The sequence below is a fragment of the Myotis lucifugus genome, unplaced genomic scaffold (assembly GCF_000147115.1).
Source record: "Myotis lucifugus unplaced genomic scaffold, Myoluc2.0 scaffold_51, whole genome shotgun sequence".
NCBI classification, from domain to species: domain Eukaryota; kingdom Metazoa; phylum Chordata; class Mammalia; order Chiroptera; family Vespertilionidae; genus Myotis; species Myotis lucifugus.
Window position 1 is genome coordinate 5,022,542 of NW_005871099.1, and position 26,586 is coordinate 5,049,127.

Below are 26,586 nucleotides of genomic sequence, written 5' to 3' on the forward strand. Positions count from 1 at the left end.
GTCGAGGCACAGATGGACACCCGAACGCGCACAGCCATGCAGCACACAAACAGCTGCCACCAGGCCACTGCTCAGCTGTCAAGTCAGCAATGGAATAGTTCCTTCACTTTGGGAGAACACCCCCGTTTTCAGAAAGACAAAATGACTGATGATGTCAGTATAAGCTACCACCCTCGGCTGCAGAAGACCTACGACAGGAGCCCAGCCTGTCCCAGCTCCCAATGCCCACCTGAAGCCACATGCTCTCTATTAGTTTGACTTTGTTATCTATATGGCCAAATCAGTTTCTTATACGAAGAAAAAAAATTTTTTAGAATGGATCTGAACTAAGATTAAAAAAATCATTAGCCCTGGCTGGTACAGGTCAGTTGGTTGGAGCATTGTCCCAAACACTGAAAGGTCACAGGTTTGTTCTCAGTCGGGGCACATGCCCAGACTGCAGGGTCGATCCCTGATTGGGACGTGCACGGGTGGCAACTGAGCGATGTTTCTTTCTTTCTCTCAAATCAATAAAAACATGTACTTGGGTGAGGATTAAAAATAATCATAAAAAATTAAACTTTGCATGAAGTCCTGAGCTGGCAGGTACCCGTGGTAGGGGGGCCATGCCAGCAAGTCAAAGAGTTCTCAGCTCAGGACCTGGATGTAGCCACCAACTCAGCTGCCCAAACTCCCTGCAAGCCATGCTCAGAATAGGCCCCTGGGAGAGGCCAGCACGCTTCCATGGCTGTCATCGCTAATGTCGCACAGGAATCAGGAGTAGAACAGAGCATCTGGGAGGAACTCCTTGTTTGTCTATGCTTGGATTTTTGCTAGGATCCACCACGCTTACTTGACAACTGCCATCTCTCTCATTTGCTATAAAGGGCACGACTTTGCTCAGAACACTGCCTGTAAAAGGAGCTTGTGAACATGCAGATACTCACAGTCCAGTGGCTCTGAATTTGTCAGGTGCTTTTTGAACTGTTCGTTTAAATCTTTGCTCACGCCAATGTCCTGAAACATCCGCTGAAGTTTTGAGGTATACTCAAACCCACATGCTTGCTGAAATAGACCCAGATAATGGTCTTATTAACTTCTATAGAAATATAAACGTACACAAGGGAATCTGAGAGCAATCACAGTACATGACACATGCTTCACTGTTAAATTACAACTAAAGCTTGTGCCAGTTAACTACATTTCACGGTATAAATATGCACTGGTTTGATTAATATACCATTAAATAACAGAGGTATAAATGGAACAGTTAAGTCATTATACACATGATAACTATCACTTGAGCATCTAAGGTCAAGAATTTGTGACTCTTTGGCAGAACACACAGGTGACATAATTTGTCTATGTTGCTTAACCGCTGCTATGGAATGAATTATGTCCCCCAAATTCCTATGTTGAAGCCCCAACCCCCAACGTCATTGTGTCTGGAGGTGGGCCACAGGGAGATCGTGAAGTTTAGATGTGGCCACATGGATGAACTTCCACGAGGGAATAGCCATTCTAGGAAGACACCAGCAAGTTTACTCTCTCTGCCATGTGAGGACATGGTAAGAAGGTGACCATCAGCAAGCCATGAAGAGAGCCCTCACCAGAAACAACCTTAGCCGGCCCCAACTTCCCAGCTTCCATCATTGTGAGAAATAAATTCCTGTTGTTTAAGCTACCCAGTTAAGGTATTTTTTTATGAGGCCCAAGCTAAGTGAGACACCCACATAATTATAATTGCAGGTCAAAGTGAAATAGCTCTAAGACATAACAACACTTGACAGGCCAGAAAGCCTGGAAACAAATGCAGGCTACGTGCAGAGGCTGGGAAGAAAGAAAAAACTTATCAATAGCAAAGTAAAATGACTTTCTGTCCTGCAGATACAACCAAACCCAGAGCAAAGCCAAACACCCAATAATCCAAAGCCAACAGCAGTGTGTGCGGGCACGCCGTGCTGTGCAATCCTGATGGGCCAGTGCTTGGGCTCAGGTGGTGGGCAGAGCAGTCAGGCCAGGCAGGAACAGAAGGCCCTAAGAGCCCAGCTGGCGTGGCTCAGTGGTTGAGCGTCAACCTATGAACCAGGAGGTCACGGTTCGATTCTCATCAGGACACATGCCCAGGTTGCCGACTCCATTCCGTGTGGGACGTGCAGGAGGCAGCCGATCGATGATTCTCTCTCATTATTGATGTTTCTATCTCTCTCTCCCTCTCACCTTCCTCTCTCTGAAATCAATAAAAATATACTATATATATAAAAAAGAAGGCCCCAAGAGTGGGGAGGTCTGAGGGAGGACCTAGACTTGTTATGTGATTCTGGCAGGTTTTCAGCAGAGCTCACCCTGTACAAACTCCTCGTTATACACTGATGAATTGCTTTGCCCAACTAATAATAATATTTCTGGGGAAACTACAAACTTAGTAATGGCTTAAGAAAGAGATTGTTTCAGGAAAAGATGAACTTTACCTTTAATTTGGAGATCATGCTTGCTTCGGCATCATCACTCGCACTGTTCTGGTGCACGAGTCTTTTGGCCAGCATCTTCGCATAGAACTTCTGGAACACATCCTTGTCCTCTATGTACTTGAAGACAACCATCTGGCAAAGCCACAGAAAGAGCACACTGAGGGCCTCCCAGTCTGATGCGTGTCAGGGCCAACACATATACTTTATCTGGCTTGGTATCACGGCAAAATAATGATGCCCCATAGTCTTTAAATATACTCATAGACTGAACATACTTAAATAACATCGGTTTGGTCTGGACTTAGTACTATGTGGAATGTACAAATGTTAAAATTAATGCCGCAGCCCTGGCTGGTTTGGATCATGGATAGAGCATCAGCCTGCAGACTGAAGGGTCCCAGGTTCGATTCCAATCAAGGACACATGCCCAAGTTGTGGGCTCGATCCCCAGTAGGGGGTGTGCGTGCAGGAGGCAGCCTATTGATGATTCTCTCTCATCACTGATGTTTCTATCTCTCTTTCCCTCTCCTTTCCTCTCTGAAATCAATAAAAATATAAAATAAAATTTAAAAAGGATTAATGACTCAAATTTAAGGAGCAAACCACAGATTCAAAATAAAGTAAATGATTCCATTATTTTTCATATTTCAAATGCCCTTATGTAAATAACCTTAAAACAACTGTCAGATGAATGGCCACTAAAACGGGTATGACTATTAAGCACCTTACCACTTGATTGAGTGTATCTTCTAGTTCTGCTTCTTCTGGGTTCTTGGAACTGAAATTTAAGGAAAAGGCAATGTTTTAGAACAAATCAGCAAACATTTCATCAACAAGCGCCACTTAGCCAAACTATTAAACCAGAATGTGGTTTGAACACTGAAATAATCAGCTTCCTTCAGACTGGCCCATTAAGGGGGAAGTCACCATTTCCTACTATGGCCGTTTGGTAACAACCTTACACTGCAACTCTATCATGGAAAGACAGATTGTGAAACAACTATGTAGAATATCCAGGATGAAAATCAACAAAAGAAATTTATTAAAAAGTTAATGAAACATTCTGAATCAAGTTTTCCTGTAATATAATCCATTTAAATATAAGGAAATACTTTTCTAATTGCCTCTACAACATGCTTTAACTTAAAAGAAAAAAAGACGTAGTTTCCTTTTAATGACCTAATAATGAAAGAGTTTAAACTACTATTAAAGTGTTATCTTCTGTTTGTAGTTATGCCTACAAAACAGATGGCTGTCCTTTAATAACTGATTTATTTATTGTATTCTACCAAGAAATATTCATCACAAGGTGATTTCCGAGTTCGTGAAGATGTTAAGGTTTTACTACAAGAGACCTTTCTAAATACGCCGCCACAAATCATAGAAGATGGCCACCAACAAGGTGCTGAAGAGCTGTTTCCAGACAGCCGTCGGCTCAGAACCCACCCTGCTCTCCAAACCCACGGGTCAGGGCTGCTTCTCTGTCCTGTAGCCGCTTAACTTAGCACCTACTCGACTCCATGCAGCAGCACATGCTCATTAATGGAACCTTCTGCCATTCTGTCTGCTTTAGTGGCCTCAATGCAGAAATCAAGAGAGTTGGTAAGAGCTATTCATCAAAAGACAACAGATTTAAAAGACAGTATACTCTGCCCAATAAACAAAATGAGGTCCTATCTGGGTACCTCCATATTTAAAATATTGAGAATTTTAATATTATATATCTAAAATATGAAGTCAAGCCGAAGAGGCATTCTAATTTAAAGTCCGTTTTCAGTCCTGAAATGAATACCCCAGAGGATCTGACTATAGAGTTTGTAAGTTATACGTGAGCTGTGCAATGATTAGGAGAAAACACCACCTACTCAATCTCACTGGCCATGGCATGTGTCTTTCTGATGAAGTCAGAGATCGTGATTGACCTTATCAAACGCTTCCCATGCCCATTGGAAGACACAGTTGTTCATACAGTGTTACGCCAGATTTGCTACTGCTGAGCCATCCTTACATTCCAAGAAAGCTACACTATGTCCTAGAGAATTGTTTTTCAGTTCACAGATAAATTTAGTTTGCTAACATTTTACTCCAGATCCCACAACTCTAAGTGAGTTTGGTTTGCTGTCTTTTTCTAGATACGTGGAGGTATTCTCGGTCTTTTTCATAACGGGGTTATGCAAGCTATGCAACGTTTGTTGCTGTGATGACTGGAACAGTAAAACAAGAAGCCATTCAAGTGGAAGAAGCTGAGGAAAACTACACCAGAAACATGAAGTTAGTGAGAACTTCAAAAAACACAACCTAGGAGAGAACCACAGTAGATTATGTTGCCTCTGGCTCTTAATACATACTTCAATAGCATAAGTACTGGTTGAGAAATAAGACGGTTAAAATATAAAGAATATGGAACCACTATAGGACAAACTCACTATGTAAAGATAAAAGTTCACAGGAACCAAAGTACCACAGTACATGGAGCACCTTCTGCTTTAAAAGCAGCCGGGGGTGGGGGGGGGGGGGGGCGCGGGAGAGGCTGCAGCCACAAGTTCTCAACTGGAAATAGCTTGACCAGCAGAAAAGAAACAACCAGCAGATGGAAGAGAAACGGCTACTTTGTACTGTCACTGCCACCCTTGCCACAGCCAGTGTGACTAACCAAATGGGCCATGCAGCCTGCAAGTCTTCAAGACATTAGTTATATAAGAAAAAAAAATGACCTGGGCATGTAACACACAGTATGGAGTATCCTTTAGGAGACAAAGATTATTAGCTTTAAAGTATTTTCTCGAGATACAAAAATTACAATTTCCTGCATGTCAAATGTGATACAAATTTTAATTCCTCAATGAAAGCCGAGACTTTAAGAGGTTTGCTAAGAAAAACAGGAGTCACTGTACCTCTTCTTCAACAAGGAGTCACAGTATCGAGCCAGCAACTCGGGGGACTTACTGGACGACTGAGCCATCTTGGTGACAGCGTTGTTGTTTATGAAGCGCCCACAAGCCTGCGATCACACAAAACCCAGTTAGAGGGCCGCGTTGTCGCCTCCTCCATGGAAAGCCACGTGCTGACACACCCACCTTGTCTAGGGCGGCCACGAAGCCTGCGTCGTTATTGAATGCTGACATGACCAGGGCGTTGTACTTTTTATGAACATCCAGCACTGTCTGCACGTACATTTTGGGATCCTTGTGTAGGGAAACAAACAAAAGATGGTCACTGGGGATTAAATTGATATACTTCTTCAATGTTAATGAGTAAGATCAAGAAATAGTTTTGGTTCCATTATCAAAACACATAGGGCATTTTCTTTATGGATATAGTAAAATATACTCCCCACATCTGAAATTAAATACTAATTTCAAGCTTGTATGAAAAATAGTGATTTTTAAAATTATTTGAAAAGTCAAAGGGATCACAGAAAACAACATTATCAAAGGGATAGCTCTGCTTGCCACTTTTTGTTGTTAACAATTCACATTCTGGACTCTGGGCTGGGGAGAGCAATCGGCCAGTCACTGAGAAGTCAGCTGGCAGGCGGTGCTGAGGAATGCAGGGTTCAGGGTGGGGGCCGGACCTGGCAGTGAGGGCTGACTTGCTCACTGACCAAACAGAAGACTCCATGGACTAATCAAGGGAACTAGGAAGAGAAAGACCAGAGCCTGGGAGACAGGCAGGCAGTTGGAGTCTATAGACAGAGAAATATTATACTGGGAACAGAATGGAAAGGTCAGACACGGGATTCTGGAGTGATGCAGAAGGAAAGTAGACAGGCCCAAGTGATGATAAGAACAGAGCAGCTGATGCTGAGGGACGGTCACAGTCACCTCATGAGGTTGGTCCTATCTATATACTCCCATTTTACAGATGAAGAAACTAAGTCACGGTTAAGCATCTGGTCAAGGCATTAACTGGTGGCAGAATCAGGCTGGAACCCAGGGAGCCCAACTCCCAAATCAGCATCTCCTCCAGGGCTCTGCTGGGAGACACCTGGGGGACAAGTCGGAGGACAGGAGAGGCTGGTGCTGAGGCTGAGCCTGGGCAGGAGAGGCCTGAGGGGCAGGGAGCTTAACTGGTTTTCAATTTCCTGACAGATATTAATCGTGAGAATTCAGGAATGAGAAACCAGAATTCCCCAAATTTTAACTATTCTGCATTTTTGTAATGCTTTATTTACTTGTTTTTCAATAGTAATAAATAAACATTAAGAGCAAATCCCTGTTCTGTGATAAACTTACAGTAAGAGTTTCAGAGGTTTTCTATTATAATAAAAATGCAAGGTTCACTGTTACTATGAACAAATGTATTGTGACAAGATTAATCTCAATATGTACAGTGGCCTCTACCTGATACAGACCTTTGAGAACATATTAAAAGGGAACATACACAAAATAATTGCATACACAAAAATCATGTGAGGTATTGGAAGCTACTACCACATGTATTTACTACTTAAACATTGTCTATCTTATAAAGCAGCAGCATTAACTACCCCATGTGCTCATCTTACTCTTGTTTGATGACAACTATTCCAGACATGGAAAAACATCCTCCATTCACAGAGCACCTCCCAAAACACCTTCCGGTGGGCACACATTGCACTCCATGTTTCTTTAACCTGAAAATAGTGCCTGTTGGACTCACTTTTGGTTTTGCTTTGAAATTACTAATGCTTTTGCCAATTCAGATTTTAGATCGCTTTCTGAGTTAATGTCTATTTATTTTACAACATTCACATATTTTATTTTTTGCATTTTTTGTTATTTACAAAGAACTTTATCCTACAGCAAGTATCCAAATACTAGCATTATTGGGGAGTATTAGAATAAGATAACATTCAAGGTCACACAAAACCCAGTTAGAGGGCACGAGCTGTCGCCTCCTCCAAGGTCAAGGTCAACACATTACAAAAACTGCACATCGAAATCACCAATCTAAGGACTTGTTTTGCTTCCAAAACTTGCTACTCCTCCCACGATCTCACAGGACTTATGGAAAGTATATTATGTACATCAACATGTCTGCAGACTCCAATTTCAAGATTCCTTCTAATACAGGAGGAGATGCAGCCAGGAGTCTGGCTGGTGAGAAGTCAGAGTTTGAATGGAAACTACTAGGGGAAGAGTGTGCGGCAGCACTGAGCCTTAGGAATCTGAATTCAGCACTTGAGATCCAGACAACAGGCACTTAGGAACCTGACAAGGGCAGATGGAGGCGGGCACACACAGAGGAGAGGATTTTAAGGAAGGGCAGTCAGCAGTGCCCCTTAGAGAAAAGGTAGACGAGGATCTTCAGGTGTTTCAGAGGGCACCGCTGCTTGGTTATATAGGCAACAAAGGTAAGGAGCGGGAGGGAACATCGGTTGGATCAAATGCGTTGTCAAGGAAATGAGGACTTTCAATGTTTAAAAAGTGAAGGGAGCAGTGACCATTTGCTCATGACCACTCTGTATTCAGTATACAGAGCTCTCCATGTAAGAAACCTGACACCACTCAGGGGCGTCCCTGAGGGAGCCTGTTCAACTCCCCACTGAGCTCACACTCCTGTCCTGGGGGCGGGGGAGGGAGCCTCTTGTCTCCCAGCTCCTGAACCTCTCTCCTGGATTGCTCTCTCCATTTTCCTTTCCTTTTTTTTGTTTTTGAAATTTTATAATAGTTTATTTGAGTCAAACTGACAACATACTAGTACACTGGGAAGAGAGATCTCAAATGATCTGCTTCCATTTCTTTTCTTTCAACTGCACAGTGTGGGAAAAAATTCCAGTATGTTCACAACGACAAAGAATAGTAAAATGCACCCCCTGTGCTCCTCACCCAGCTTCAATAATGAACAAACACAAAACCCGTCCATTACAAAGTCTTTCTTGCTAACCCTCTCTTCCCTCCACCCCACCACACTACCCATATCATTCTCCATCTCAACTACCTACCAACCTAACTGGCATACTCACAGCCACTTTCATCCTGTCAGTCCATTTCTACACAATACTGAGTTTTAGAAACAGAAATCGGCCTGGACCCCAAGGTTTCAGGTTCGATCCCTGGTCAAGGTGCATACAAGAATCAGCCAATGAATACATAAATAAGTGGAACAACAAATTAATGTCTTTCTCTCTCCCTTCCCCTCTGTTTCTGGGGGGTGGGGGAGAAAGAAAAAAGATAAACAGAACCTGATCTTGTCAGTTTCATGCTTATTCCCTCCCCTGGTTTCCTCTGGACTCAAGATCCAGAAGGTATCATCAATATGGCTCTAAGGTACCACTTCCCTTCCTGTCAGCCCAGACCTCTTGGTTCTTAGAATGGGTGGTGTTTACCATGCAGTGTCTTTGCTGTGTAAGCCCCCCTCCCCACCTGCCCTTGTCTTATTAGCTCTAACTCTTCTATTGGTTTTGAGTATTTTCTCAGGGAAGCTCTCTGAACTTCCAAGATAGGTTAGGCCACCCTGTTACATACCAGACCTCAACCCCACTGAACACCAATCACACCGTGAGTCGTGGCTAAGGGCAGCCTCTCTTGCCAAGACCCTGTCCACTCCACTGACACCTGCTATGGGTAAGCCTACGGCAGTGACACCCACCAACGCTCTTATGACACTAAATCAGAAACCTAAGCATTATGGAATCACCACCTTTTATTCCACACACTCCCACTATAAGGATGAAGCCTCACAGAACTCACCTATCTGATGCTATTTTAGACAACGAAGTGCACATGGCACATGAAGAGGTCTGTGGGCCTGGTCCCCCAAGAGCTGGAAGGTCTCAGAGCAGACTCTGCGGATCACTGGGAACCCTAAGTAATATCCTCACTCAGCCAGAAGAGGTATGTCAAGGTGCAACAGGCTTGAGGGGACACCCTCCACATTGCAGGCCTGTAAGGTGGTGCTCTCCAATGACAGATCTGACCATTCCTTGGAAACCTGCTGTCGCCCAGAGCCACCTGAGGTATCACACCTCCTGTCCAGCCAGGACTGAACAAAGCTCCGTTACAAAGGAGCTTAAGACAGTCCTTGAGGACGGCCAGTCACCATCACAGAGCACCGCAGGACACGGGCCTCGCTCGATGCTGATGGCCTTCCCTCGAGGCCACTGTACTTTGAGGAGGAAAAGGGAAGAAATGAAATCTCACCGATTAACAAAAATACACCATGCAATTCTTTGGGGGTGGCACAAGACTTTTCCCCATAAGCACTAGCACTTGGTCTTTGGAGTAACATTATCTCCGTACAAAACAGAGCAGAATTTCAGAGAAAGAACAACCACAAACCATCAACTGCAGAGAAAACGGGTAACAATCCGCAGGCATACACATTACACACTTTGACAATGACCTGTGGAAATTTCAACCTGGGTTGGCTTTCCCCATCACTCAGTGTGTTTCTGAGCCGTTCCCCCATTGCCAGCCTGTATGCAATAGGGAATAAAATTAATTGAATTTGATATTAACTAATAGAAAAACCCCACACCAAACTGGCAGATAAATGAGAGGGCTCAAATACTAATACAGTCAAACCTCGATTCTTGAACGTCTCCCATCTCAAACAATTCGTTTCTCAACCTGACAACCTTTCATGCTGAGAGCTATATGATGTCACAAGCCTCTCAGGCCACAAAGGAGTATGAGTCAGTTTACCGCTGTTAAAACCTCAGGATATTGTGCTGTGAATATTATTAATTTTTCATTTTTACTGTACATTTCCTTTCCTTTTTATTAAATTTTCATTTAAATTTCATGTCCTTTTTGTTTTTAAAGTGCTTATTTATAGGTTAAACAGTACATTAGATGTGTACTGTATATAAGAAAGGTTAAAATGGAATCATTTGGGGGTCTGGAATGGGTTAATTCAATTTACATTATTTGCAACGGGAAAAAATGATTCGGCTTTCGAACAGCCATGTGGAATGAAGTAAGTTCGAGAAACGAGGTTCCACTGTACAATATTCTCCCATTTTCTTATGGGCCTTTCTACTCCATCATCCAACCTCTTTCTATCCGCAGAAATCAGCAATTTTTCTGACTGAGAATGATTTAAAGTTTAAAATGCCAAGACAAAAACCTAACAATTTTCCCAGCACTTTCTATTCTCATCCTTTTATCCTCGGTCCATGGGCCACTTTTTACTTAGTCTCAGACTATAATTAATAAATCTTTACACTGATTTTACCTGTGGATTCTGTTAAACCTCTACAAATTCCTGGTCTCAGTCGTGTAACTTTGGGCTTTTATTTCCGCCCTTGCCCCCATCCCACCCTGGTTATCCCCTGCGTTCTCGCTCACACAGACGTCGCCCTTTAGTTACTCTATACGTGCTGAGCTCTAAGTTGACCACGCACTGAGTGATCAGAGGTGAAAACACTAAACTTTTTTTAAAAAAAATTGATTTCAGAGAGGAAGGGAGAGGGAAATAAAGATACAAACATCAATGATGAGAGAGAATCATCGATTGGCTGCCTCCTGTACACCCCCTACTTACTGGGGACTGAGCCTGCCAAGCCGTGCATGTGCCCCTGACCAGAATTGAACCCGGGACGCTTCAGTCTGCAGGCTAATGCTCTATCCACTGAGCCAAACAGGCTAGAGCTGAAAGTGGAACTAAGTTAGACTTGCCAGGAAAAATTGTGACTTCTTTAAGAGGAAGAATGATGTTTCTGCCCTAACTGGTTTGGCTCAGTGGATAGAGCATCAGCCTGCAGACTCAAGGGTCCCAAGTTCGATTCTGGTCAAGGGCATGTACCTTGGTTGTGGGCACATCCCCAGTAAGGAGTGTGCAGGAGGCAGCCGATCGATGTTTCTCCCTCATCGATGTTTCTAACTCTCTATCCCTCTCCCTTTCTCTCTGTAAAAAATCAATAAAATATATATTAAAAAAAAAAAAAGAATGATGTTTCAGAAGTGAGCTCAGGAAGAGGTACAGTGCACACAGGAGGTAAGAGGGAGGCTGCTTATCTCAACAGGTGCTGCTGGTGAGACACCAGGTCAGGGGCAGTCTCTGGTCTTGAGCCAAGCAGGGGCCAACTCAGAAATTAAAAATATATGGCAAAGATTAACCCAAAATTTAGTCTGATGTGGGTATAAAGTCAGATTTGGACAAGCAGCGGCTCCCATAATGGGCTTACTTGTGAAAGGATTAAAGTCTTCCCTACAGATGAAAGAAAAAAAGAGTTTATCCTGAATGTAAATATGAAACAACGAATCTTTTCATAGCCTGATTATCCTAGACTAAAAATGGACACCTGTGTGCTTTTTCTTCTCGAGAAAATGATCATTCTCTCCACTCCATGGCAAGACAGAAAATAAACTCACCAGTTTAGCTCTATGCCTTCTGAACCATTTACACATCAGCTTCCACTCATTCTTTGTGTAATTAGTCTTGAGTTGCGTACAAAACGGCTTCTTTTACCCTCAAGCAGCTCCTTCCCTTTCTGCCTCTTTCCCTTTTCTACATCCACTGCATCCAAACTGGCAACTTCTTTTTTTAAAAAACTTTCAAACATATTCAAAATAAAAAATAGTACAATCAGCCCCACGGTTTAGGGTTTTCTCACCCCAGCCTCTTCATACAAGTTAAAATTTTATGGATGTGTATTTCATCTCCTGTCATCAAGGCCAAGTTCGATGCCAATGTGAGGTTCCCTTGCTGATTTTAGCACTGCACGAATAATCTCCCTTCTCCCTTATTACCATCCACAGAATGGTTAAAATCAGGACTAAGTTATTTATGCAGTTTACTCTGGAAGAGAAAGGGAACCTTGGATGTAAAATCTGCCAGAAGCACCCAGTCCTGCTGTTAGTTACTCTGTTCATGTAAGTTCAAATGCAGTCGAGCTACTTTATTTTATTTTATTTTTGAAGCTTTTAAATGTCAGCTTTATTAAGGTATAATTTACATAAAAGTACAACTGGATGAGGTTTAACAAATGCAGTCTTGGAACCATCACCTGTCTAGATAAAATGTTTTCATCACTCCAAAAACTCCATCAGGCCCCTCTGCTGCCAATCTCCTTCCGCCCAGGCAACATAAGGTAATGGTTACCCACTGGATACAGTGAGTTCTAAAGTCCAATCACTAGAACTCAAGTCCAGGTACAACAAAGAAACCAGTTACTTAATCCAAACATAAAATATAAGGGAAAAAGGATTGTAATAAAACAGCTTTCAGTGTATAGGATGCCAATTTGTGACCTTGTAAGCACAATTACTGGGAATGTTTAAATAGCCTGTTTCACAACTGCTGGGCCTTTTCACTTTCTCGGTTGAACCCAACACCAGTAAGAGATAAGCCATTTTCATCCTTTACGGGAGTAAGTCTCAAATAAAGCTATTTATACTGGAGAAAAACTTTTTGCAAACACTCCTTGGGCCCTATCGCAGATCTAGTGACTCTTCTAAGTCTTGTAAAAGGTTCCTAGGCTAAAGAAACACTGTCCTGTAACAATACTAGTCCTGTAACAATACTTATAAACCGACATAACTTTGAGTACATTAAGTTTCTGAAAAAGTGTTAGTTTTTGCTTACAAAAGACAAAATAATGAAATATGTAGAATTTGTTTATTCTCCCATTCATTTCTTGAGCTCGTGAGTGAGCTCAAGTGAGAATACAAAAATAAATTTGACAACTGAATCTTCACAAATATCTTGTCACCTACTGCATTTGGAGTACTTTTTATGGCTATATCTAATGTATTTATATCTGGCTGCTCTAGATTGAAAAAAATATATATAACATTTACACAAAAAAGGTAGCACTAATTGTGAATTCCCTAGGATACTTGCAACAGTCAAGGTTCAAATGAAGGCACTGTCCTGTGATATCTGAAATTCAAACAACTTTTATTTAAATTGGAAAAAAACACACAATTAAAAACTGCATTAATAGTCAAAACCCTTTGTTATAAAAATGGAAAATAGGTTATTTACAGAAAACATTATCTACATATGTACTCAGGTACAAATCTGGTGACAAAAGAGACTTTTAAAAGCATGTTGAATTCTCAGAAGCAATTCTCAAAGAGCTTAGTTTTGTTTTCTTGGATTTTAAAACCGCCTAAGACCCTTCTTCATCTTTGATCTTGGGAGCCAGATAGTACTTTAAATGTCCCATATCAGCAATTTTATACTCTACTTTTTAAAAATATATTTTTATTGATTTCAGAGAGGGAGGGAGAGAAAGAGATAGAAACATCAATGATGAGAATCATTGATTGGCTGCCTCCTGCACACCCCCTACTGGGGATCAAGCCTGCAACCTGGGCATATGCCCTTGACCAGAATCAAACCCCAGACTCTTCAGTCCGTAGGCCAATGCTCTGTCCACTGAGCCAAACTGGCCAGGGTGCAATCGAGCTTTTACAATGATTTCTAACTCAACTTCTCAATCCAAACCACACAACTTTCCCCTAATGCTGACAGGGGCCTAGATTCACCGCTTAGTCTTCTACTGGAAACTATGTTGGTCAGAGCTCCCCGATTTTACTTCTGCCTGTGAAACTCTCCATTTCAGGTGCTTCCTCTCATAAGCACCAGCATTCCCAGTCCTGGAAGCAACAGCCCCAGCAGCTCCTGAGATGCCCTTCCCATGTTGGCACCCAATTTCTCTCAAAGCTGCAAATAAACTCCTTTGTTCCCTGTCTCTACAGCCTAGCACCCCCACTGTTAGACTAACAGCCTCCTGGACATCCAAGCGTTCACAAGCCCACATCTGCTGATGTTGGCTTATATCTCAGTCCCAGTAAACCTGGGGCACTAAATCAAGATGCGGTTTCATGTCCCCCTGAAGACAGGGAGTGATGGAACACTTAAAACCTGATTTATGTTTATTCACACAGCTCTCTGTAGGGAAGTATGACAACCCCCATTGCTGTGGAATTGTGTGTTAATTAAAAATTCAATATGGAATCAACTGTGTCACCGAGCACTCATTAGCAAATACTTACAAGTCTGCATTATTTGGCTGTTCCTGAGCTTTATTTTGGCATTTTGCTATAAGGGATGTCATGGAAAATATAAAGCCATTCCATGATCCGATGCCATATTTACTTGTAAGTGTGGCGCTGATGACTGTACACATTACTGGGGAAAGTATCCTGTTCTGAATCCAGGAATTCCCAAGTTCCAGGCCCACTCTTTGTGACCACTTTGAGTCGCGGAGCTGACTGTCCTCCAGTGGCAAACTCTCTTACCAGACTGGTTTCTGGAGGAGCATCTGTGACCCGCCGCTAATGAGCACCAGACTTCCCCCAAGCATTTCAAGCACTACTTCACACTTAGCTTCGCTTAGTTCCTATCATTTTTGCTACTCTCTAATTTATTTCACCTTTCCCGCTGTCTTTTATATATTGTGTATGCCGCCCTCATTCCTGCTGGGAACAATGAGGAGTATAATTAAAACCTAAGTAAATTGAGACACTATTCTGTACATGGCATTGTGTGGAGTCCTGAGGACACAAAGATGGATGAAGCCATCCCTATAGAGGACTCTTACACAGACATCAGACATAGAGTAGTGTGAATGTCACGTAATAGTCTAACATGCTATTATTATTTCAAAGGGGTGATAGAGAAAGGTTATATGGAAGAAATGGCATTTAAGCTGGATCCTGAAAGATAAATAGGTATGTAACAGGTAGAAAAAAGGTCTGTGTCTAAGCAGAGAGAAGAAATGGCAGGCACAGAGGTGTATTTTTAAAACAGTGAGGATCCATCCGTTTAGGTGAGGGAGAGGATGTGAATAAAGAGTAATGGAGCTCTGGCTGCATGGCCTGGTTGGTTGGCATATTGTCTTGTATACCAATTGGATGCAGGTTTGATTCCCAGTGAGGGCACATACCTAGGCTGCAGGTTTGATCCTCGGTCATGGCACTTATGGGATGCAATTTATCGATGTTTCTCTCTCTCTGCCTCCCTCCCTCTCTAAAATCAATACACATATCCTCAGGTGAAGAGTGAGTAAGTAAGTAAGTAAATAAATAAATAAATAAGGACAAAGCTGGAGAGGAGGTGGTGGCCACATAGTAGTTGTCTCCTCTTTACCACCACCACCACCACCACCTTCAATACACACTGTGTGGGACACTGCGAGAGGCAGGAGCACCGTGCAGGCCACGTGACGGAAGGAGGGGAAACCAGAGTGGGTGGTGCTGAGGGCACTGGGAGCTAACACTTCTACTGGAAAAAGAAGCTGATCAGAATGAGGCAACTTAGAAGACAGTTTTGTTTAGTATTATAGATTTAATATGTCATCGTAAGGAAGAGGTTGTATTTTGCCTTGTTTAAAACAAATGAATGTGGAATAAAATTGTTAATGCTTTAATTAGCATTTTTGAAAGATTAAACTGCTCAGTATTATGAGGAATAAATGGGAACTGGAGAGATGAAAGATCATTAGCGAGATGAAGTAATGGGGCCCAGCCTGAGATGGCAGCTTTGGGACTGGAAAGAAAATGCTCAGAGAGCAAGGAAATGCCATGTCTAGGCTCTGACTCCTTAGAAAGGGCAGACTTGAGACAAGTCACTGTTGCCGCAGGTGACGGGCCAGCTGCCTCCTGATTTGAGAGAATTCTGACTGGTATCCAGACTCAGTAGGAAATTATCCCACATTAGAGACCTGGTGCATGAAATTCGTGCACCAGGGGTGGGGGAGGTGGGAGGAGAGGGGCTCAGCCCAGCCTGCACCCTCTCCAATCCGGGATCCCTCTCACAGTCCTGGACCACTGGCTCCTAATCACTCACCTGCCTGCCTGCCTGGTTGCCCCCAACTGCCCCCTCCCTGCCGGCCTGGTAGCTCCTAACTCCCCCCCCTCCCCTCCACAGGCCTGGTCACCCCCAACTGCCCCCCCTGCTGGCCTGGTTGCCCTCAACTGCCCCCCCCCCCCCAGCCTAGTCCCCCCCCACTTCCAGCCTAATTGCCCTCAACTGCCCCCCCCCCCCCGCCTGGTCACCCTCAACTGCCCCTCCCTGCTGGCCTGGTTGCTCCCCACCGGCTTGGTTGCCCCATGCAGCTTGCTGTTCAGTCATTTGGTCGTCCCTCACTAACCCCCCTGCCGGCCTGGTGGTAGGCAGCCATCTTGTGAGGGTCAATTTGCATATTACCTCTTTATTATATAGGATTAGATTATTAATGTTGCCACAGGCCAAGCAGAAGGCGGGCGAGAGGGGGAAACATACTACCCAGTTGCCACCTTTGTGCTGAGAATTAGAGGAAGGAAGACGTGTGTTTAAACTGAACCAGTCAACTAAATACAGCCAACTGGAAATGAGGTCACGGGAATTCAATGAGAGGCATATCAATGGAGAATTCTTCACATTAAGGAATGCCATAAGTGCTTGTTGAATGAACGAAAATAATGATTTCAATTTTATCTGTAACATTTGTTGGCCCTCTGAGTTGCAACACTAGCCAGCACCATGTAACTAGTTGTTTTGGGAGATAAAAAAAATCTATATCTAATCTATATATCTAATCTATATATCTAATCTCTCTCCCTCTCTCTCTATACATATATATATATATATATATACATATACATATACATATACATATATATATATATATCCCTGCCTAGGGCCAACCATACTGGCGCTTCCATTTTTTAACATAAGCACCTGAAGGTGTGGGCTGTACTTTCAAGATGCCCCTAAGAGTCTGAAGAGGATGGAGCGCACCCTCCTCCTCCATTTTAATGACGATTATTTTCTCACTATTGCCAAGGACTGAACACATCTATAGTGCTCTGACCCATTCGTGCAAGCTCACACCTTCACAATCTGACTTACAAAAGAGTTTCAATGAAGAGTAAAATGTGCTGATGTACCATGCTGCCCATTCTCTCTGTTCAGTCCAGAAGGCACACACGGGGTAACCTGCCTATGAAACTCACCCACTAAAAAGTTACTTAACTGCTCCTTTGTTCAGCACTCACCCAGTTCTAAATCGCACCTGTGACTCTTTCTCTGTGTACAAGGTTTCCAATGTAATATGCCGGTTTGTCCTGTAGTACCTCAGTGAGGCAGGAATAACCGCTACTAGGAGGGTCTGTAAAGCTGAGAGAACTCTTCCAAACACCTGGCACCCTGCACAATGGTGGGTGGGAGGGACCCCCCCTGACCTGTGTCCGCGTCATTCAGCCTAGAAACCTCTGAACTCGAAGAGGAGCCCTGACCACAACCCCAATTCCTGGAGCCCTGAGTGGCCTGGGTGTCAGGACAGGTCCAAGAAAGAGCAGGTGTTCCAGCTCCTTAGTGAAACCTCACTGAGGGCAACTGCCAGTGAAGTGGAGACTCCACAAGGGTCAGGTATTCAGGGACAGCCTCTAAGTTTTAAATCGTTTTAACTATGAAAAAAAATGCCTTAAGAATATTCTTAAGCAGATATTGAAGTTTCTAACATAAATTATTATTTGAATCACATTACCAACTTGAAACCTGTAATAATTTCAGTCTAGGTCAGTATATAACTAGCAGCAGAACTGCTTTCTAACCAAACTGATGGTGTAAATGAAATCACAGGTCTAGATCACAAACTTTTTAGCCCTTAAAAAAATCATTGAAGCAGTGTATTCTATGATATTTAATATGCTAATTAGAAATGATTCTCATATACTATGACCCAATTCAATTATTTTGGCAAAAATTTTCAAAATTTAAAAATTATGTTCTCAAATTAAGTCCTCACTAAAATTATGTATAATAATTGTAATGGTTTTTACTAATTCAAACAATCTACTGTTTTGTTTTGTTTTTTCAGCATCAGTGGGTTATGAGAAACAATCATGGCTGTGTCACAACATATCTGCTACATTTTACCACAGATGTGATGAAAATTAATGCCTACTGAAAATTACAATTTAGCAGCTGTATTGATTCTTTCTTACAAGTATTTAAACACCTACTATGTGCCAGGCTAAGCACTGGGTACACATGCTCTTTCTTGAGATTCTTCAAGTTCGGAGCACTTTCCCATCATAGGTGAACGAAGGCAGCAGTGTAACTCAGACCTGGAGATTGTGCCAGCACCCATGCACCAGTCAGATGGCCCTGCAAACTCGTGAGTCCACTGAGACTTTAGAAATAAGAGAATAAAACAAAAATTCAGGGAGAAAAAACTTCCTTTGAAGAAAATAGAGGTACTTGCTTTCATAAAGAAAAATGTTTCTTTATTAGGGAAAATAACAACAACAAAACAGTTTCATGAGTTCAACAGAAAAGGTTCTCATAGCCCTGGCTGGTGTGGCTCAGTGGTAGAGCATCAGCGCTCACATCAAAGGGCCTCGGGTTCAATTCCTGGTCAAGGATGGGGCGTGTGCAGGAGGCAACCAATTGATGTATCTCACATTAATGTTTCTACACTCCCCCACACACTTTCTCTAAAAAAAACACCAAAACAATGGAAAAATATCCTTGGGTGAGGATTAACAACAAAAAGTTCTCATGGAAATAATAATTATAATCAATAATGTATTAAAAAAGCAATCTGACTTTTTAAAGTTAAAGCAGATGTAATACATGGTCACAATTACTCTTTATACAATTACTCTTCATGGGGAAAACCTTGTTTAGGTTTTTCAATTCATGTTAATTAGTGGATGACATTTAAGTAATAAAAGTACTATTTAAAGGCTTAATTTCTAGTAAAATATAACTGCTGGTTTCTTTGTGCCGTTTCTTGCTGGCAGATGAAGTTTCCACAAATAGAAAAACAATTTTACCCAGAAGCTGGACTTCTGCTTTAACTGGCTATGAAAAACTAAACATCCGATTCAAGACTCACTGACCATGTCAGCTGACTGCATCCAAATGAAAAAGAAAACAATGGTACTTGAGAATTACAGAATGATTACTTCTCCAATCTAGGACCTTACTCTAGTTTGGAAAAGACAGACATCAGAAATAATACTCCATTATTTTATGAAAACAAAAAAAGTAATTTATTATATATATTTTTAACCTAACTATATTCACTTAGAACACAAGTGCCCTGAAGCCAGCCTCACATCTAATATACAACAGTTTACATGGAAAAGCACACTTGCTTCATTTATCTGAACTACTCTAATCCACATCCGAAGAAACAGACTCAGCACTGAACTCATTTCAAGGAAAGTTGGCTTTTAACTCGTCTCTGTGCCCATACTGCGAAGTTGAGCTTTGATTTAGTAACTGTGAAAACACCTTACATTATTGAAACAGTATGTTCATCAAGTTAGCCCCTTCTGGATCACATGCACATATGTGCACATGGGTGTGTATATTAAGCCCTTTAAAAGGAACACTTACGTTTGCAATAAGGAATGTCAAGATGTAAGAAAAGTTTATAAAATTAAAATTGTATACAATGGTAAAAACTATAGTCATCACTGCTGAGCACATGGAATTAATAACCACTTTACAACTATTTTATTCATAAAACCCCTTACATAGTCACTATCATTATTCTTTTTAAACTGACAGGAAGATCCCAGTTAGTGCCGGGGATTGGGGGGGAGGGCCCAGCAGGGTGTGTGTGTGTGTGTGTGTGTGTGTGTGTGTGTGTTGGGATTTGCACCAGAACAGGCTGTCCTGGTCTGCACTCAATGGCTCCACTGCCATACCACTCATGTCCCAGGGCTAGGACTTCATTCTTAGACTTACACTAAAACCTGTAGAACCTTTTCACAAAACCCACTACTAAGCCAGTTCCTTCCCATCATGTAAGTGTAAAATTATTTCATAAACCTAGAAGAAGGGGTTTACATTCATTCCCCCTAGTAAGTCATAGATCCGGCGAGTGAGGCAGCAACCCCCGTAATTAAAAATGGAGAAGGAAGCCCAGTTGGTGTAGCTCAGTTGGTTGAGCGTCTCCCATGCACTAAGAGGTCACTGGTTCGATTACTGGGCAGGGCACATCCCCAGTAGAGGGTGTGTGTGGGGCAGCCAACAGCTCAGCAATGTTTCTATCTCTCTCTCCCTTCTTCTCTAAAAAAAAAATCAATAAAAACATAGTTTTAAAAAAAAAGTGAAAAAGAAGTCTTCCAAAGACAGCAGGGACATAAAAAAATTTAAAAACATATTTAAAAAAGTAGTATGGTAAAAAATAATTAAACACAATAAAATCAGAGAGATGAAAAGTTATCTGATGCAGATATAGCACTATGTTCTAGAAACTTTTCTCCATTAGCTCTCCCAAACACTATTAGAATTGAAGTTCACAATAGGGACAAAACTGAAGACAACGTACCTGTCTCAGACACAGATACTTCCTATGTAACATTATTACTTGAATTATAAGGTAATCTAGAAGGAATATTCCATTCAACTCCTGTGGTGGGGTGAGTGGAGGAGAAATGCTATACATTTCTGGGCCTTTCCAGGGCAAACAGCCCTGTGACCCTCAACTGGAGAGCAGTTCTCAGGTCAAAGCTCCTGAAAGGCACAGCCTGTGGCCTGTGAGTGACAAAGCCTGCTTCTTCTATGAAAGAAATCTTCTGTGTACAGAATGTAATAGTGAGAAGACATAAAGGAAAAAATATATAAAGAAATGACATCCTTAATGCCTAAAAAGCGCCAGAGAAGAGTTTCTGGAGGCGTTTACTACATAGGTGTTGTGAACCGTCTTGAAAAAGCCACACGAGGTTCTCTCTGGGAGTCTAGTGAACGAAGACACTGCACACACCTGCAGTTCACACGTAGAGACGCTTAAGCCCAACTGCAGTTCAAGTTAAATAGTACTTACATTTAAAGCAGCTTCTCCACACTTTTCAATTGCTGCAAGACCCTGATTATGAATATGTGTCTCCAAAAGTTTTTTCAGTTCTCCTAGGCCGTCCTGGATTCGAGATACAAGATTATACATGCGACCCAAATCTGAAAGAAAAAGGCACCACCTTTATGCACTGAGGTGAACTCTGCATATCCACCCCACTAAGTATGTGTTTATACTGAGATGTACAATACGCTGAAATAAGTTAACTTATTAAGTTAACTTAATAAGACTTAATTACAATAAAATATTTTGTATTTAACATTTACATATTTAACTAGCAATAACAATGAAGTCATGCTTTTATAAGTTTTATATTCCCCCCTTACTATAAGAATCCACTAACATAATAGACAAAAATCTTTTTGTCAGGAAACATCTGATGCTTCCTAAAGCATTGAAATAAAATTTATGCCTAGCACATAATAGGCACTCACACATTTGTTGTACAAAATGAATAATTAAAGAAGATACAAATATCCATCTCAACTATATAAACAAATGAGTCACAAAAGGGCCCCAAAATTCCTCATTTATTGTATGTATGGCATGTGGTTAGTTTACGACGGCCAAGGAAAAAAAATCCCAAATCCCCAAATCAATCTTTTACTGAGCTCCTAACACATCCCAGTAAAACATGGGAGGGATAAGAGAAAGGCAAAATAATCAATCACCTTTTCATCTTGAAGAATTTTCAAAAGAAAAATATTCAATAAGAAATTAAGGGTGATATTATTTAATGCTAAAGTCGTAGAACAAGCTATATTTCAAATTAAACATGAAAAGATGCTCTTCCCCAAGTCATACCCAAAACACTCTCCAGCGGTCCAAAATCAATACAACAAGGTAGACACTCAGACATTAATCTTTTAAAAACTGACTGATGGTTGTAATGCTGTTAACTCTAAGTCAAGAATTCCACTTTCAAAACCATAGATCGTAATAAGCATCTACAGGTTTGGAGTCGCAGAGGCTCACCTTCATTTTTATCAGCATCCAGCAAGTTCTGAAACTCTGTGTGAAAAATCTCCAGGTGCTTCTCGATGAGCACCTGCTCGCACTTCCTCGCTAGCTCGTCCTGAGTGCTTTCGTGGAGGTAGACCTGCACTCTCCGTTGCTCCTCGAGCAGACGGGCCTCTGCCTGGAGGAGTTAAGTGAGAGGTCTGATTTCTTTTTTATTTTAAACTATTAAATGGAAAATGGCAAATTAAAACTCACAAACATACTCTAATAAAAAACTATTTTAAAAAAAGGGGCGAGGTACTTTGATTTTAGGATGAATCCCAGCCATATTTAAGGGGACCCTGATGTGTTCCATTTTCTCTGCAATATAACATTTCCCCTTCAAACTCCTCTTTTAATGACTTAATGAGGTTATAATGATCCATTTTCTTCCTTTTATGTGTGGCATTTCACCTTTGGGGGTAATACTTCTATCTGACACTGAGAAACCTATAGACACTTCCTATATGTAGAACACCAAGAACCACTACTTTTGACTGGAAGCTACTTGGAGTAGAAATGACCACATGGAAATAATTATTAGTAATTACATATTTTTTTAAATTTTAAGAAAAACATTATGGCCAATCTCTGGCCAATCATTAAATTTATGCACCTCTGAAATCTACTGGATTACTTATGAGTCTCAATTTCTCACATTGCCCTTCAAAAAGAAAAATAACACAAAGATACAATTTAACAGAATAGCAAAATTAATCAAAGTAATAAATTTTACAATACATCACACCAAAAATATGCGTGGTGTAAAGTTTCACTGAGGAACTACTAAATTACCAAAGCAAAAAAGATATTTTAATGATAATCTGAAATTATTCAGGTGACCTGAAATAAGAGAGACAAAAACTATACTTTGTAATATAAGAATGCCAATACTCTCCAAATGATTTTTAAATTTGGCATAATTTTGGAGAACTCTGGAAAAATTCAACTGGAAGAATAAACACCCAAGAGCCAAGAAAACATAAAATAAAAAAACCCCAATTAGAACTTGCAACTGTCAAGACTTAACAATGAGACAACTGTTTAAACTACAGAAGTTAGATCCACGTACATTCTAAATAGTTAATTGTGAACAATAAATAAACTTGAAAAGTATTTGTAGTATGTATCAAAAGGTCAATATCCTTAATATATAATCTCTGAAAAAATCAATGAGTATAGCCAAATAAAAACACGGAAAAGGAAAAAACAATTTACAAATGAAGAAATAAAAAAACTTAAAGTTTTCAATAAGAGCTAATTAGTTAAATTACAGCGTCCCAGGCTTATACGTTTGTTTTACTTATATTTTCCAAAAAGTTTATAGTTAACGTGTATTTTTTTCTGATTACAAAGTTATTTTAAAAAACACTAAGAGATCTTTATGTGCTTGAACTCAGAAGTTCTACGTTAAGAACCTGCTGCTTCCTATCTAATATTTCATTAAGCCGGATACTTTAAGAGTTAAAGCTGATGAAATATAGAGCATGTAAACCCCAAAGTGCCACTTTCTGTCTTAAGTTAAATCATTTCCTGGAAGAACATAATCACTTTGGGCAGCAAAAATTCATCTCTTAAAAACTTTGCCTTCTCTGGCAGCAAGCTTTTATCCCTTCCCAAACAGGGCTGATTTATTCTGGGGGCACAGGCTCTCCACCTCTTGGTCTACAAAGTAGAAGCATTCTATAAACGCTTCCTGCAGCAGCCCAGAGGGAAGGGAACCGTAACTGGTACCTAAGGGGCCTCAGCAATCACTTATTTTACACACAAGTAAAGAAACCAAGGTCCTAGGTGTTATATTGTTGTAGTATTAGGTTTCAGGCATGACATTCTTTGTTGATTTTAAGTCAAGCTCTTGATTGTCACTGTACTTGGAGGATTGGAGGAAAGTATATTAGAATACCAAGATCAAATTCAAAATGACTAAATATAACTGTCCTATCCCTAATAATTCTATTAGAATCAGTTTGCAGTAAAAACAACAACAAAAAAAGGTAAGGAAACAATTTTCAACCTGTGTGCTGCAAAATTTTAAAAACATGCAATACTTGCCCGCCGGCATGGCTCATTGGTTGAGCGTCAACCTATGAACCAGGTGGTCACGGTTCAATTACCAGTCAGGGGACATGCCTAGGTTGCAGGCTTGATCCCAGTGAGGGTGTATGCAGGAAGCAGCCTATCAATGATTCTCTCTCATCATTGATGTTTCTATCTCTCTCTCCCTTTTCCTTCCTCTCTGAAATCAATAAAAATATATTTTAAAAACTAACAAACAAAAAACAACATGCAATACTTGACTATTTAGTCAAGGGGACCCACCTCTTTTCCCTTCGATTGTCAAATTTTTAAAAATGACAACCAACACAAAGATAACTGCCTGGTGTGAATGAGTCAAAATTATACCTATTTTATTGTGTCGGATCAGCAAACAAATGTATTTTTTTGGTGTCCTGCAGAATTTTAATAATTAGTATATGTGTGCCATGAGATGAAAAAGGTTGAAAATTGCTGAAGTAAGACATAGTTTATTTTTAAAGTTTTTAAAATGACATTAGAAACCTAGAGTAGTCAGATATTTTTGTAGCTCAGATTAGTCTCAGTGACAAGACTGCAAGATACATTAAAATACTGATGTGGCACCCTAGCCGGTTTGGCTCAGTGGATAGACCATTGGCCTATGGACTGAGGGGTGGGTCCCAGATTCTATTCTGGTCAAGGGCACATGCCTGGGTTGCGGGCTCGATCCCCAGTAGGGGGCGTGCAGGAGACAGCCGATCAATGATTCTCTCTCATCATCATTGATGTTTCTCTCTCTCTCTCCCTTTCCCTTCCTCTCTGAAATCAATAAAAAATATATTAAAAAAAAATACTGATGTGGCTCAGGGTTGCTCATTCACTGAAGCCTCCTTAGAAAGAGAAGCCAAAGATCCTCCAGACCTTCCACTCATAACACAGAAATAAGGACAGAGACCCCCAGAGTATGTGGATATTCAGTCCAATTTGGCTGCTGAAAGCAGAATACGAATTTCTCGATATTCACGCTTTATCTCAGTATTGTTCATGAGTTTTGTATTCTATTTCCCGATAACATGTTGTAATATAAACATAATTCCACCTTAAGTCACTGAATAAAATGGGCCATCTTTATTCTATGGTGTTGCACACACCCAGACATATGGAGATTCTGATCAATGCACAAGTATAGTAACAAATACATCATGCTTTGCTGTTTGCCAAATATAACATGTATATCTACAATAGCTTATTAGTCCCATTTTACAGATGAAGAATCTGAGAAACAAAAGATTAAGGTCAATCCCCTAGTAAATGGTGGAGTGGGGATTTAAAACTAGACTTATAGCCCGGTTTTGAGATGCAAAGTTATGTGTAGGTAAGAGCAGAACTGTTTGCATGGTTAATTGCAACTTTGTGCTCATAGATTCTATGCATAAGGACTTCCTGAATGTGATGAAAATCATGTATGATAAGATCCAATCAATTTGGACCAAACCTTTAGCCCTCTAGAAAGAAATCCACTCTAAGAAAACCAGGATGCAGGAAGCATCCTGCTCCCTGGAAGGCAGGCCCATACTGGGTTGAAAACACCCCGGCCATTACAAATCTTTGCTCTTCACATTGCCATTGGTTCCATGCCTGATTTTAAAAACAGACTACCGCCCAAGCCAGCCTGGCTCAGTGGATAGAGTGTTGGCCTTTGAATTGAAGGGTCCCAGGTTCAATTCTGGTCAAGGGCATGTACCTTGGTTGCAGGCCTGCTCCCCGACCCCTGGTCGGGGTGTGTGTGGGAGGCAACCAATCAATGTGCCTCTCTCACACTGATGTTTTTCTCTCTGTGTCTATTCCTCTCCCTTCCATTCTCTCTCAAAAAAAATAAATAAATAAAAATGGAAGAATATCCTCGGGTGAGGATTACCAAATGCCCTGCTTGGGGCGTGCTTATGGTCTAAAACAGGGGTCCTCAAACTTTTTAAACAGGGGGCCAGTTCACTGTCCCTCAGACCATTGGAGGGCCGGACTATAGTTTAAAAAAAAACAACTATGAACAAATTCCTATGCACACTGCACATATCTTATTTTGAAGTAAAAAAACAAAACGGGAACAAATACAATATTTGTATTTGCATGTGGCCCGCGGGCCGTAGTTTGAGGACCCCTGGTCTAAAAAGCTGATTTCCTTGCAACAAGTTACTACTAGTACACTTTCCTCAGGGCGGGTGCTGGTAGGACCTCAGTCCACGTCAAAATTCATGGAAAGAACAGGCTCACCCACCCACTGCTGTGGATGTGCACCTTGACTAAAGTAAATGGCCCCACTTTTAAAATATGCACCATTTTAAAAGACTCACCATAAATAGAATTCCATAAAAGATGTATTTATAAAAA

The 26,586-nt window shown here is 41.2% G+C and overlaps 1 protein-coding gene across 4 annotated transcripts in view; it reads right to left on the bottom strand.

Annotated features, from left to right (window-relative positions):
* The window catches only part of CUL1 (cullin 1), a 95,269-nt gene that overhangs the window by 8,515 nt on the left and 60,168 nt on the right, over positions 1-26,586 (bottom strand). For all 4 annotated transcript variants that reach the window (XR_002829257.1, XM_006088710.3, XM_014455835.2 and 1 more), the window contains 7 exons: positions 22,159-22,321; positions 21,154-21,284; positions 5,528-5,635; positions 5,345-5,451; positions 3,180-3,228; positions 2,451-2,582; positions 927-1,044 (listed from right to left, as the gene is read on the bottom strand). Coding sequence is in view for 3 of the 4 variants with exons in the window: in XM_006088710.3 (XP_006088772.1) it covers positions 927-1,044; positions 2,451-2,582; positions 3,180-3,228; positions 5,345-5,451; positions 5,528-5,635; positions 21,154-21,284; positions 22,159-22,321 (808 nt within the window). In the remaining variant the exon portion in view is untranslated. The remainder of the gene's footprint in view (positions 1-926; positions 1,045-2,450; positions 2,583-3,179; positions 3,229-5,344; positions 5,452-5,527; positions 5,636-21,153; positions 21,285-22,158; positions 22,322-26,586) is intronic.